The sequence below is a fragment of the Caretta caretta genome, chromosome 3 (genome assembly GCF_965140235.1).
Source record: "Caretta caretta isolate rCarCar2 chromosome 3, rCarCar1.hap1, whole genome shotgun sequence".
NCBI classification, from domain to species: domain Eukaryota; kingdom Metazoa; phylum Chordata; order Testudines; family Cheloniidae; genus Caretta; species Caretta caretta.
Window position 1 is genome coordinate 12,477,032 of NC_134208.1, and position 14,459 is coordinate 12,491,490.

A 14,459-nucleotide genomic window follows, 5' to 3' on the forward strand; every position below is an offset into this window, starting at 1 on the left:
TAACCCTTTACAGGTGAGAGGAGCTTTCCCCTGGCCAGGAGGGATTTCAAAGGGGTTTACCCTTCCCTTTATATTTATGACAACATTATATACACAGAGACCATGAAACAATACCTCCTCCCACCCCATTCTCCTGCTGGTAATAGCTTATCTAAAGTGATCACTCTCCTTACAATGTGTATGATAATCAAGTTGGGCCATTTCCAGCACAAATCCAGGTTTTCTCACCCTCCGCCCCCGCACACACAAACTCACTCTCCTGCTGGTAATAGCCCAGCTTTTACATTGTAATACACATTGTAAAGAGAGTGGTCACTTTGGATGGGCTATTACCAGCAGGAGAGTGGGGTGGGAGGAGGTATTGTTTCATGGTCTCTGTGTATATAATGTCTTCTGCAGTTTCCACAGTATGCATCTGATGAAGTGAGCTGTAGCTCACGAAAGCTTATGCTCAAATAAATTGGTTAGTCTCTAAGGTGCCACAAGTACTCCTTTTCTTTTTGATAGTCATTACAGTATAAACTTCTTTTGATGAGAAATCGGACTAAAAGCAGCAACTCCTTTCACATGAGTCACGAAACAGATCTCAGCTGGTAATAACATTCGGTCGCTACCAGTGTGGGCTGGATTTGGACCATAATATAAACCTTCTTCAGCAATAATGTATTGTTTTCCTTCTCCTTTCTCAGGTGTGCTTTGCATATAAAGGTTATGTGAGCGATACGCTTTATGTTTTAGTGTCCTATATCAACACCTTTCTAAATACAGTGAAGAAGAATCTTACTTGCCTGTGGAGTCTGAATGAGACCAGCCCAGAAAGGTACCCAGTACAAGGCTACATGTGGTATGATGTCCTCAACTTTTATCTTCCTCGCAGGGCTACCACGGGAGACTGACCAGTCACAAGCCATTTAACCAGTTCGTTACACACGGACATGATAATCTTAATAATACCCCTCCCTGAAGGCCTCTAGGGGTGTGTCTACACTGCAGTTAAAACCTCATGGCTGGCCCACGTCGGCTGGCTTGGGCTTGCGGGGCTCGGGCTGTGGGGCTATTTAACTACAGCATAGAAATCTGGGCTCGCGTTGGAGCTTTGGGTCCCTGCGAAGAGGGAGGGTCCCAGTCCTGACCCTGAATGTTTACCCTGCAGTTAAACAGTCCTGCGACCCCCAGCCCAGTGAGCACAAGCAAAGGCCAGCTGCGGGTGTTTAACCGTAGAGTAGACTTGACAATGAATGCCACAAGCCAGTATAGCAGTTGCTGTGACAGAGAAGACTCAGAGTAGTGGCTGCACAACTCTTAATCTCAGAAACCTTTAGGAATTCACAGTATTTCTTCTTGACCCCCATCTGTCAGCCAGCGTATTCCTGGAAATGCAGGGAGTGCTAGCCCTTATGATTTTATCCTAACACACGTACCTGCAGATGCCACTCTTAGGTATGTCTAATTATTTTTGATGCGTTTTAAGCAATTTCCCTCCATACTTTCCTGTATCATTGAGTTCAACAAAGTATATAGAATGCATGCTGCTGCTACTCCGCCTTTAACCCACTGCTCTGTCCTGGATGATTGTTGGAGTCAATGCACTATGTTAATGCTGAGTTATACAGGGCTAGCCACGTTGGGTATATCCAACCTGGTTGGAGGTCTGCGTTGGAACTGACTGATTATTGGCAAGTGTGCTATCTCGGCATGCACTGTATCCTGTGCCAGGCCAGAGACTTGTTCTTCAGGGGCCTGTTGGGACAAACAAAAGTCCTTTTCCGGAACTCAGCAAGGATATTTCTTGGACATAATGCTCACCCTTATTTAGTCTTAAGTTAATTCATTGGCCGTTTTTGAAGATAGGATACTGCCCTAGGTCGACAAGTGGTCTAGTTTAGTACAGCACATTTTGTTGTGCTCATTAGCTTTTATAATAATTAAGGGTTGAACCTGGCTGTTAATTTAATGTCCTCTTTGCATTTAACAAAGACAAGATTCTTACCCAGATTTCCTTTTTGCGCTAGCTGAGAGGACTGGCCCTAGGTGAATATTGCCATACGCATTAAGAGCATTTGACATCTCCTATACACCCACAAACCCTCCGGATCCTTTGCATAGTTTCAACAGTGCTTCCAAAGTGGTGGTGGGGATTGCAACAGCTGGCATGAAGGTTTAAGGCATGGGCAAGTGATATGTAGCACGACAAGTGAAGATAAATTTGCCATGAAATGCAGCTGTGGGCCACTCTTTCTCTGTGTATCTGGAGGGTAAGAGAAAAGCTGATTAATGGAGGCTTTTAGTCAAGTTAAGCAACAATCGGTTTCTGTTTCTCAAGGCAGAGAGGTGTGAGCAAATAGCATGGCTGTGGTGTTGCATTTATTTTTGGAAATCCGTGATTTCCTAGGTACAGCCCTTGAGTACTTGGCAAGGTGATAACACAGCTCTCTGTGTTTCAGAGGCTTGTAATTCTAGCATTAAAGCGCTCTGGGCATATGGGAGGAGTTTGGGCTGCATGCCAAACAGGCCTAGATACTTTTAGTATTGTTTAAAACAATTTGAACATGAGAGGCACAGTCCTTGTGTAACCCATTGGTGAGTGTGCATAAGAGGTCCCACTCTGTGTTGATTCACAGAGAAGACAAGGCTGTTGCAACCCCACCTGGAGAAGCCATGGTGCTTTAACTCCTGCGGTAGTGACTCATGCTTATCGTTCTGGAGGTCCCTGGTTCAATTCTGAGTATGTCAGCCAAGATGGTGGCCATTGCATTAGTACCCACTTGGGTATAAGAATTAGGCAGCTGCCTAGCTCACCTATCCCTTAAGCTGGCTATGAGTGAAATGTTATCTGAATGCCTTTCAGCTGGAAGTTCACATGTGCTGATCTCTGGAGGGGCTGTGTGAATGGCTCTGAATCCCTCCGGGACCTTGAAGCCAACTCACCAGTGTTTGTGCATCAGATCGACATGCTGATCCCTGAGAGAGAGGAGGAGACATCTAGCTGGTTTTACCTTGATGAAATTATCATCTCGGATAGAAACGTAACTGGTAATTGAATCCCTTTCTCTTTGTTGATGATGTTCTAGGCACTACCTTCCCTACAAAATATCAATAAATAAGCTGGCTTTTAGAGAGTGTTTTTTTCATTCAAAAAATACAAAGAAAAAGACCGCCCTGCATTTTTCTGAAAACAAGGTTTCATGAAAAATCATCAACTTAAATTTATTTTGTTTTCATTGAAAACATCTACAGTAGAACCTCAGAGTTATGAACACCAGGGTTACGAACTGACCAGTTAATCACACACCTCATTTGGAACCGGAAGTATGCAATCAGGCAGCAGCAGAGAGAGAAAAAAAATAAATAAAAAAGCAAATACAGTAGAGTGTTTTAAATGTAAAACTATTAATAACATAAAGAGAAATCAACATTTTTCTTCGGCATAGTAAAGTTTCAAAGCTGTATTAAGTCAATATTCAGTTGTAAACTTTTGAAAGAACAACCCCAATGTTTTGTTCAGAGTTACAAACATTTCAGAGTTATGAACAACCTCCATTCCCAAGGTGTTTGTAACTCTGAGGGGCTACCATATAAAACATAAAAGGAATACTTGTGGCACCTTAGAGACTAACCCATTTATTTGAGCATAAGCTTTCGTGAGCTACAGCTCACTTCATCGGAAGAAGTGAGCTGTAGCTCATGAAAGCTTATGTTCAAATAAATGGGTTAGTCTCTAAGGTGCCACAAGTATTCCTTTTCTTTTTGCAAATACAGACTAACATGGCTGTTACTCTGAAACATATAAAACATAGTGGTTGACCCTTTTTAGCTCCCTGAAAACACTGGGTTTTCAGTAAATGAAGGAATTCACTGACATTTTGGATAAGAAGTTGCCAACGTTATGAGAAATGTTGAAGAAACACCAACAAGTGGGTCCGTTTCCAATTCTGAAATGGAAACGACTTTGAAATTTTGAAATAAAAAACAGTGACTATCTCTAATGACTAATATTTTCCCTTCAGTTTTTCAAAGGGATCCCAGACCAGCTCGTCCGGGTGGAAATGTTATCCAAGAAGTGTCTGTGATGGGGTCTCCCCCCACCTACAACGTGTCCTTTCTGGTGGCTGACTGTGGCAGCAATCTCCCTCTTCTGTCACTGAGGTAGGAATTGGAGGCAGGTTATCCCACGTCCCTAGTACAGATTCTCATACCGTCCTCTGGAGCAGCTGGTGCTAGTCGCTCAGAATGCTGGACTAGATGGAACTCAGGTCTGACCCAGTCTGGCAATCCCTGTGTTGCTGTTCCTAGGAATTCTTATTCTTTCACACGCAAGTGTTTGATGTTTCTGCTTTTGTTCATTTTCCATCAGACCCTCTGCTAGAAGGTCTCATCTTGCCTCAGCCATTCTTGAAGGGGACCAGACAGAGGCCCATGTCACCGGAAATCCCCGCTTGTTAACAGTAAGGCAGGGCCTTGGACTAACTTGAACACAGAGAACTATAAGATTTTAGATTTAAAAAAAAAAAGTCCCAACTTCTAATCCCAAACTTTGGGAGAATTTGGACCCAGATTGGAATGTTGTGCCTGGTTTATCTCCATACTGACCCCAGAGCACAGAGTCCGAACAGCCTGGAACTTTGAGGGAGTTTAGATTTGGATTTTATGATTTGGGCTTATTCTCTTAAAACATGCCAAACACCCTCCACCCCAGGCCACCCTACATACACAACAAAGAACTCCTCCATGACCTCCCATGTCCAGTTCACCCTGGGGTCCTATGTAGCAGTGCAGTTTGTTTTCACAGCTCAGTGGGAAGGGCTGTTCTTATTTATTTTTTTTAATGTTATTTTTTAAGGCTAGCACTCTCTGTGATTAGGAATCAGCTAATTACTATTATTTGTATTTCCAGTAGCACCCATGGGCCCCAGCTGAGATCAGGGTCCGATTGTGGTAGGTGCTATACACACACACGTCTCTGCCCCAAAGAATTTTGTCTATTTAAATCATAGACAGACTGTGGTGGGGCGGTTGCCCCACCCCCTGAGAAAAGGGCTGGAACAAGCCTTTTGAGGCTGCACAGACCGGCAGCCAATCAATAAAGGCCTGTGGAGGGCCAATCAGTGGAAGGAAGAGGCAGCCAATCAGGGCCGGGTGAGGCCCTATATAAAGGCTGCCTAGCAGAGAAGAAGGCAGTCACTCCCTGACTGGCAAGGGAGAAGGACTGGCTCCTGAGGTAAGGAGCAGCGCCTTGGACAAAGCAGTGCTGGGCAGGCTTGGGGGAGCAAAGCGGAGCTCCAGCCCATTACCTGCCAGGCTGCGGCCCATGCTAAAAAGGGTCGAGAAGGTACATAGGGCCAAAGGGGAAGTGGCCCAGGGAAACTAGGCAGACGAGGGAAGAGAAGAAGAGCCGAGGGAGGCTACCACTAGAGGGTCCCTGGGTCGGGACCCAGAGTAGTGGGCAGGCCTGGGTCCCCCCCTTCCCCCCTGGCACTGCACCTGGCCATCGAGGAGAGGGGCCGAGACAGATCGCAACTTGCCCCTGAGACAAGGGGCTAGACTATAGGATTGTAATTGGCCGCCAAGGCAGGTGCAACCAGAAGGACTGCTGTTAACAACAACCCTCCCCCCCCCCCCCGGAAGGGGGTGAGACCAGAGGAGTGGGCACTGCCGGAGGGCAGTGTCCTGAAGTGGACAGGAAGAGAACACCACTGAGCAGGGAGCAACACGGGTCCCAGGGCAGCAGAGTAGATGATGGGCGAGACACCACGTGTTGGCGCTCCGCAGCAGTGGAGAGCTAATTCCCGGAGCGACCAGCCAGAGGTGCCAGCGGTGGTGAGTCGAACCCTGTCACACAGACAAAGAAAGGAGCACCTAGAACTCTTACTGAAATCTATGGCAGCTGCATGTGCTCAGCGCCTCTGAAAAAAATCAGACTTGAGGATTTTAAAGAAATGCAACCCAAGTCAGCAAGGAGAAAAAAATAGAGAAACTGAAACAATCCAGTTTATATTTTAATGGGGACTCCCAAGACCTCATCTGTTCAGTGTAAGTACTTCCTGCTACAGTCCTTCAAAGTTCAAGACTCTCAGGTGATTTGGTAACGTGGTTAAAACACAGTTCAGCCCTGTCTGCAATGCAAAACCAGCCAAGCTTCCTAGCATGGTAGATTAGTACAGCATAGATGTGACTTCACTTGTAAGTAGATCACCGATAGTTTTTACAGAGAGAAAGAGAAGTTCCATATCTGTGTGGCATGGGCAAAGCTGAGTGGATAAATTCAGATTTGTCTGAATGCTGTGGGGTTTGTTTTTTTTTTAAATATATAAACAGAGGAGGAGTGGATAGGCACCAGAGAGGGGATTTTACTTTTGTATGTGAGCTGTATGGTGGAACACTGGCGTCCATTTCTGGTGTCAACATTTTAAAAAAAGCATGTTAAAAAACTGGAAAGGGGGCAGAGAAGAGCTACAAAAATGATGCGAGGACTGGAGAAAATGCCTTACAACGAGAGATGTAAAGAGCTCAATCAATTTATTTGTCAAAAAGATTAAGTGGTGACTTGATTAGTGTCTAAGTACTGACACAGGGAGACTCTATGGGGGTAGTAAAGAATTCTTTAATCTAGTGGAAAAAGGCATTACAGGAACCAGTGCCTGGAAGATAAAGTCAGACAAATTCAAATTTGAGCTAACATACTATTTTAACTGTGAGGATTGCTAACCATTGGAACAAACTATGAAGGAAAGTGATGGATTCTCCAGTCTTGATGTCTTCATGTCTAGACTGGATACCCTTCTGGAAGATGTACTTTAGTCAAACACAAGTTATTGGGCTCAATACAGGGGCAGCTGGGGGAAATTCTTTGGCCTCTGTTGTACAGGAGGTCAGGCTAGATAGATGATCTAATGCAGTGGTTGTCAACCAGGAGTATGTTTACCACTGGGGGTACCCCCAGGTATTCCAGGGCATACTCAACTCATTTGGACATTTGCCTAGTTTTACAACAGGCTACATAAAAAAACACTAGCAAAGTCAGTACAAATTAAAATTTCATACAGACAATGACTTTTCTGTATGCAGTTTTTCAGTAATAGTGTGCTGTGACACTTATGTATTTTTAGGTCTGATTTTGTAAGCAAGTAGTTTTTAAGTGAGGTGAAACTTGGGGGTACACAAGACAAATCAGACTCCTGAAAGGGGAACAGTAGTCTGAAAAGATTGAGAGCCACTGATCTAATGGTCCCTTCTGGCCTTAAAATCTATGGATTAGAATAAACATGTTTAATTAGGGAATTATATAGTTGACATTCATACAAGTCACCACACAGTAACACTCTTGTGCCACCAAGGACATTTGTTTTCCCCAACTGCACTTAAAGTTGCAGGCCAATCAGTCTATATTGTAAGCAATATAGATAACTCGTCCTTGCCATGATTAGATGCATTGAGACGCTGAGCAGGTTTGTGAAAGCTACTTGAGTAAATATCACTCCAACTTTTTATTTATTCCTTTTGGCATAGCAAACATGTTTAGCTTGTAAACTCTGGATCACGGATTGTCCTCTTGTTCTCTTTGTGCAGTGCCTAGCAAAATGGGGTCCAGGTCCAGGACTGGGGCTTCTAAGTTCTACCATAATACTACTAAGAAGAATAAGATGAGATTATAACTGTGAAGCATAAAAAAAGTGTTCTTTAAGCATCACCTCCATTGTCCCCCGCTGTAGATGATGCATGTACCATGACAGTGTGAACTTGGAATAACGGTGTCTGTCAGGGCTGTGAGTGTTCCTTGCCTAGGTCCTTAAACACTTCCAAAGAATGCTGCTGATCTAAACTCCCAGGGGTGCATACACATCACTTGCAGCATGGATCCTTGTAGGCAGCCATCTTGAAGAACAACACTTACAATGATAAGGTGCTATGTTGCTTTTCAAAGCACATCTGAATCACAGTCGGCTTCCTTGTTTGGAGATCATTTTTGTGAAAATGTCTGATATTGCTTTGCTCCTCTGCAGCTCCTCCGATGAGGGGATCTCAAAACACCGTACAACCATTGGCTAAAACTAGGCAGGATGGCCTTGTGGTTAAAACCTGGGATTTGAGGGTTGTGGGTGGGGGTGTCAGTTAGAGCACTAACCTGGGACGTGAAAGGCCCACAGTCAAGTCCCCTCCTCACCAAAGAGTTTGTCGAGACATTAAGGAAGGCAGTTAGAATATGCCCACAGTCAAGCTGAAAGTGTAATTCCAGGTAGGATAAATGTACTTGTGCTAACTCAGACAGAGCCAGCGTGCTAAAAATAGCAGGGTAGCTCCCCCCAGTGCCTGAGCAGGCACATAGGGTCCAGGGTGGGATTGTACTCAGGGCAGCTATCCCATCCTATGTCCTGTGCCACTGTGGCTACGCTGCTATTTTTAGCATGTTAGCTGGATCAAAGCTAGTGTGTGTATGTCTACCTGAGCTGGAAATTACATCTCCGGCACAAGGGCAGACTCACCCTTAGTTCCCATCAGAAATGGGGATGGTAGCACTAATCTACCTCATAGGGGGTCTTTGGAGGATAAACACGTTTAAGTTTGTCAGGTGCTGGGATACTGTGGTGATAGGAGTTGGATAAGTACCTAAGATAGACAAGAGTTGGGAGACCTGGGTTGTCTGTTCCTAATTCTTCTATTGCCTTCTTGTATGACCTCAGGTAAGTCATGTCCCCTCTCTGTGCCCGTGGTCCCAAATTGGGAATGATAATACAGAAAGGTTACTGGGAGCCCTAATTTGTTACCATTCAAAGTTCAGTAGCCCAAAGTGTTTGACAAAGTATTACTGAAGCTCCAAGGATGGGCTCCTGGAGCGCAGACGTCACAGCACTGTGAAAATGCTGCCGCATCGCAGTGCCAAGTGTTGAAATGCGGAGGTTCAGTTCAGCAGACTCAGACTAGGACAGGCCCAAAAGCTATTTGGCCAGCCTTTGTGAGGGTCTTTCCGTTTCCTTTCACGGGCCCATCACACCGTTCTTCCTAGCTCTGTATGGAGAACAGTAGCTGGTTCGAGAGATTGCAATCAGCTGACTTTTGCTTGCAATCTCCCACTCGTGCTGATTGCATTGGAGTGGAGTTGTGCGTTGCGCACTGGAGCTGCTGATTCAGGTGGTTCAATTCTCTCCTGCAGGGGAGCTTTGCCCTCGGAGGGCTCAGAAGAAGATGATCACCTGGCTGTGTCCATGGAAGGTGCCAGTGTCACTCTGACAGTTCAGAGACTGCAAGCTGCATCCCCACCTATTGGCGGGACTTTCCAGATCCTGCTTACCAGTACAGTGATAGCAGGTAAAGGGAGAGTGAAACTTTGCTTTTCTGGGAGCCAAAAGGAGGTGAGCCGGGACATCACCCCGGAAACATTCCTGCAAAGGCAGGGCTGTCAGACTGCCCCTTTGGGGGGCAGCTGCTAGTTCTTCACATTTATCTGCCCCCCAAAGCGGGGAGGGATATTTTTGGATGATGGCTTTAGATACTGATCCAAAACCCAATTGAGGAGAATGGAGAGCCACCCACTGACTTCTATGGGGTTGAGCTCAGACCGTCAGAGGGTTTTTTCATGCTAAGGTACATTATAGAACAGTGATACCTCTCTAAAGCATTAGATCCTATGTATGTGTATGTAGTGCACCCTCGCTGTTATACCTTCCCGGGCTTGATCCAGGAGGACCTGTGGCTGCACAGCTGTTGATATCTCTGTTTTATAATGAACTTCCCAGGTGTCCCGGTGCATGTCTCCTCCCATCACCTCCGTGAGCTCCTGCAAAGCAACCCCGATAACTCCACAGGCCAGTACCTCAACGCCAGTGATTTCACGGTGACCAAGGACATGAGCACTTGTTACCAAAACGTATGGACACTGACCTGGAACTCCATGACTGGTGACTTGCCCATTGTCATCAATGTACGATGATCTTTTCTTTTAACACAATTGTTGCTGCACCCTTAAATCTGCCAGCCAGTATGTCTGTGATGACAGGATTCATTTTCATAAAGGTTTTATTCACCTAGATCTCTCGGGAGACTCCCGACAAAGGCTATTATTGAGAGCAATAACTCAGTAAGTTCCAGAGTGGTTAGATGGTTAAGAAAAGGAACCGCAGTTATAGTCAAAGAGATAAAAATATAAAGCCATCAACCCTCATGCTTTGAACCGTAAGCCTGACCTCAGGCTTAACTGCCCCGTGTTCCACAGTGTTGCAGAGGAAGGGCCCACTGACGTGGGGGTTGGACCTGTGCTAGGCACAATCATGTTTAAACATAGTTGCTGCAGGCGGATGTCTGGCATGGGTCTCTGAGCAAGGTGGACAGGGTTTTTGTCTCTGAGAATTATACTATGGAGTAACCCCCCCCCAGGGTTTTATTACCTGAGTCTCACGTGGTTCTCAGACAAAAGACCCTGTCCATGCTGGTCAGAGAAACCCTGAGAGGGAGGCCATGTGTAGGGGGGGCATGCGGCGTGATGTGCCCCCCAAGATTTCTCCCAGGGTGGGAATTGGGTTGCGCATGGCTGAGGCATGTATGCCTGGGAAAGGCACCAGCACCTAGCGCTCCCATTGAGCTCGGCTAGGAGGCACCCGGAGTAGGGAAGAGAGACCAGGCTGGTAGCACAGCTCTGCCAGAGGGGGCCTGGAGAAGCCTGCTGAATCCTGTCCTTTCCTCGTCCGCAGCCACAGTTACCGATGGTGGTAGGTGTCCGAACCCTGCGCTGGCCTGCGCAATGCCTGCAGCGGGGAGGCAATGGGAGAAGTGGGGAAGGAGCTGTGAGGGGAGTGGGAGTGTTAGGGTTCCTTCCCCACTCTGAACTCTAGGGTACGGATGTGGGGACCTGCATGAAAGACCCCCTAAGCTTATTTCTACCAGCTTAGGTTTAAACTTCCCCAAGGCACAAAGTCTTTGCCCTTGGATTAGGTAAACGCTGCCATCATCAAGTGATTTACAAAACAAACAGGGAAAGGACCACTGGGAGTTCCTATTTCCCCAAAATATCCCCCCAAACCCTTACACCCCCTTTCCTGGGGAGGCTTGAGAATAACCAAGATGAGCACAGACCAGCCTTGGATTTTTAAGACCCCAAAAAACTCAATCAGATTCTTAAAAAACCAGAACTTTATTAGAAGAACAAAAAAAGATAAGAGAACAACTCTGTAAGATCAGAATGGAAGATAATCTTACAGGCAGTCAGATTCAAACAGAGAATCCCTCTAGCCAAAACCTTAAGTTACAAAAAGACACAAACACAGGAATACACATTTCCTCCCACACAGCGAATTTCACAAGCCAAAACAAAGAAAACCTAACGCATTTTCGAGCTAGATTACTTACTAACTTTACAGGAGTTTGAGGACTTGTATCCTTGATCTGTTCCTGACAAAGGTATCACGCAGACATAGAGTCATAGAATATCAGGGTTGGAAGGGACCTCAGGAGGTCATCTAGTCCAACCCCCTGCTCAAAGCAGGACTAATCCCCAATTTTTGCCCCAGATCCCTAAATGGCCCCCTCAAGGATTGAACTCACAACCCTGGGTTTAGCAGGCCAATGCTCAAAGCACTGAGCTATCCCTCTGCCTTTTTCCCCCTTCTCCAGATTTGAAAGTATCTTGTCCCCTCATTGGTCATCTTGGGTCAGGTGCCAGCCAGGTTACCTGAGCTTCTTAACACTTTACAGGTAAAAGCATTTTGCCTCTGGCCAGGAGGGATTTTATAGCTCTCTATACAGAAAGGTGGTTACCCTTCCCTTTATATTTATGACAGGGAGCAACATGATGCTGGCTTGGAGGAGGCATGGGGGGAGTGGGAAAGGGCCCAGAGGTGACATGTGGGGCGGTCACATGCCATCCCAGAAACTTTAAATCAAGCCCTCCCCTCCAATCAAGAATTATGTGTTGCCTCTGTCCAAGTCCTGTTTCAACAAACCTGCTCAAACATGGTCGTAGCTAGTATGGTCCTACTCTCAGTTTGGACAGGGACTAGGTGCATTACTGGGCTTTTACACCAACCTCTGAAGGATGTGGCATTGCCCCTGTCAGAGACAGCGTATTAGACTGAGATGGAGTATTGCTATATAGGGAATCCTGTGTACGTTTCTTTGCCAATGTAAAGCCATAGCTAGGGAGGCAGGGTGGTCTGGTGCTGAAGACACAGGCCTCGGAGATGGAAAAACTGGGTTCAGTTCTGTGCTTCAGGGCAGACTCCCTGCGTGACCTTAAACCATGTTTCTTAATTTTTTTCCCTCCGTTTCCCACCTGTAAAATGGAGACTGCAACATTGTGTTGTAGGATGCATACATTAAGATTGTGACGGGGCTTGGGTGCTGTGCCAATGGGGCCATATAAGCAGATACAGAGAACATTCCCATTCATTCATTGTAGCCCTTAGCTATGTGAGTTCGAGTTGCTTATGAAATGATGCACAACGTGTATAAGAAAAAAAGATTTTATAAAGCTGAGAAAAAATTGGTTCTTCATTCTTTCACGCCATGCTAGGTCTCTGCTGAAAACCTCACAGGACTTAACCCAACCATTGCAGCTCGTGTGGTTTATGATGGCGGCGTATTTATTGGACCAATATTTGGGGACATGCTAGCTACGGCCAATAACCACACCCAGGTAGGTCACCAGCTGACCACAGTTTCCGTAGACTCATTGTGACTTGCTGTCTGACAGACAGATCTGGCCACCCTACACTTGCTGAACAGTGCTGCATTCCATGAGTAAGGCATTTAAATCAATGAGACTCAGCACAGATTAAGATACTACTAACCATGAGTAAGGGAGTGGGATTTTTCCTTGTGAGGCAGGGGCTTAGAGCTAATGATATATCTATGACTAGGCCATTAAACTAAACGGACACTGGGTTCTATAGTGATAACTTCCAAACACTGTAGCAACGCTATATTAAACTGCAGTTTGGGGGCCATTATTTAGCAGGGTTTGAGGAAGGATGACCTAGTGAGCGGGTGTGATGTTCCCCTGGTGTTATCTGGACTGGTGATCTGCTAGATCACTCCAGTCCTCGACTCTGGGAGCCAGCCTTACCCTGCTCCGCTATGAGAACCCCCACTCCCGGGCTGTTCACGCACAGCCTCTGGCATATAAATTGCTCCCAGCGAGGTGAGTGAGCACTTTTGGCCAGCCACTGCTTGGATTGTGCAACTAGCGGATATCTCCAGTCCCAGACGCAACCCTAGGAACCTCCATCTTGCAGTGTCCAGTTATGCCTGCTGGACGCTGCAAACTTATATGAGTTCATCAATTTAACAAAGAAATTGATATGTACCAGGCTTGTTCTCCCAAGGGGAGTCTCTGACGTGCTTCAAACCAAACACACTGCTTCAGGTAGAATAAACAAATTTATTAACTACAAAAGATACATTGTAAGTGGTTATAAGTCAAAGCACAAGAAGTCAGATTTGGTCAAATGAAATAAAAGCAAAATGCATTCTAAGCTGATCTTAACACTTTCAGTGCCCTTACAAACTTAGATGCTTCTCACCACAGGCCTGCTGGTTGCTCTTCAGCTCTCCCCTTTGATCAGTGCTTCAGTCGCTCAATGTGGCGTCTGTAGATGGACGTGGAAGAGACAGAGATGTTTGCCATGGTCTCTCCCTTTTATCATGTCCTTTCTTCCCTCTTGGCTCTTCCCCTCCCGCCCCACCCCCCGTTTAGAGTCAGGTGAGCATTACCTCATCATAGTCCCAAACTGACCAAGGGAAGGGTGGTGACTCACTCGAGAGTCCAACAGATTCTTTTGTTGCTGGCTAGGCCAGCGTCCTTTGTTCCTGTGAGGCTAGGTGGGGTTTGACCCATACATGCCCTGATGAGATGTGAACTGCCCCTCTGCTCCTGGAGAGTTTTGCCTGGGCTTTTTTTAAGCCATGAGGACACATTTTCAGCCTCATAACTATATACATGAAATTACAACCTATAATGTTACTATAACAACAATGCTCAGTGCATCATGAGCCTTCTGAAGAAATCTGACATGGCAAACTTTGCATTGGATACCACACAATCATATTATAAGGATGAACATGGGAGTGCAGGGTGTTCTCCCAAGGTACAGAGTGTCACAGCGGGGTCCTAGCCTGGGACTTAAGAAACCCATGTTCAGTCCCCTGCTCTTCAGCAAACTTCCTGTGTGACTGTGCTCAAGTCACTTAGTCTCACAATGTATCTGTTCCCCATCTGTAAAACAGAGACAATAGCACTCCCGTCCCTCACAGGAGCATTGTAGGAATAAATACATGAAAGCTTGTGAGGCTTTTGGATGCTGCAGTGCTTGGGGCCATGGATATACCTAGTGAGATAGAACATTATGGTTTTGTTACGCATGGGAGAAAGTTCCTCACTCAGGTTTGTTGTTCATTTGAAGCATTGTCTTGGCTTGCTTCTGATAGCAAATACCAAAACTCCCCTCTGATTTTAAAGTGTGGTTATAATGTTA

General features: G+C 45.9%; 1 protein-coding gene across 11 annotated transcripts in view; it reads left to right on the forward strand.

The window, feature by feature from the left end:
- The window catches only part of PKHD1 (PKHD1 ciliary IPT domain containing fibrocystin/polyductin), a 417,278-nt gene that overhangs the window by 45,350 nt on the left and 357,469 nt on the right, over window positions 1-14,459 (forward strand). For 10 of the 11 annotated variants that reach the window (XR_007356005.2, XR_007356007.2, XM_048845758.2 and 7 more), the window contains 6 exons: window positions 690-820; window positions 2,849-3,033; window positions 4,008-4,146; window positions 9,149-9,303; window positions 9,732-9,916; window positions 12,500-12,622. Coding sequence is in view for 9 of the 11 variants with exons in the window: in XM_048845758.2 (XP_048701715.2) it covers window positions 690-820; window positions 2,849-3,033; window positions 4,008-4,146; window positions 9,149-9,303; window positions 9,732-9,916; window positions 12,500-12,622 (918 nt within the window). In the remaining 2 variants the exon portion in view is untranslated. Of the gene's footprint in view, window positions 1-689; window positions 821-2,848; window positions 3,034-4,007; window positions 4,147-5,256; window positions 5,818-9,148; window positions 9,304-9,731; window positions 9,917-12,499; window positions 12,623-14,459 lie in introns of those variants that run through there. The other variant, XM_075126354.1, reaches the window with a different exon arrangement.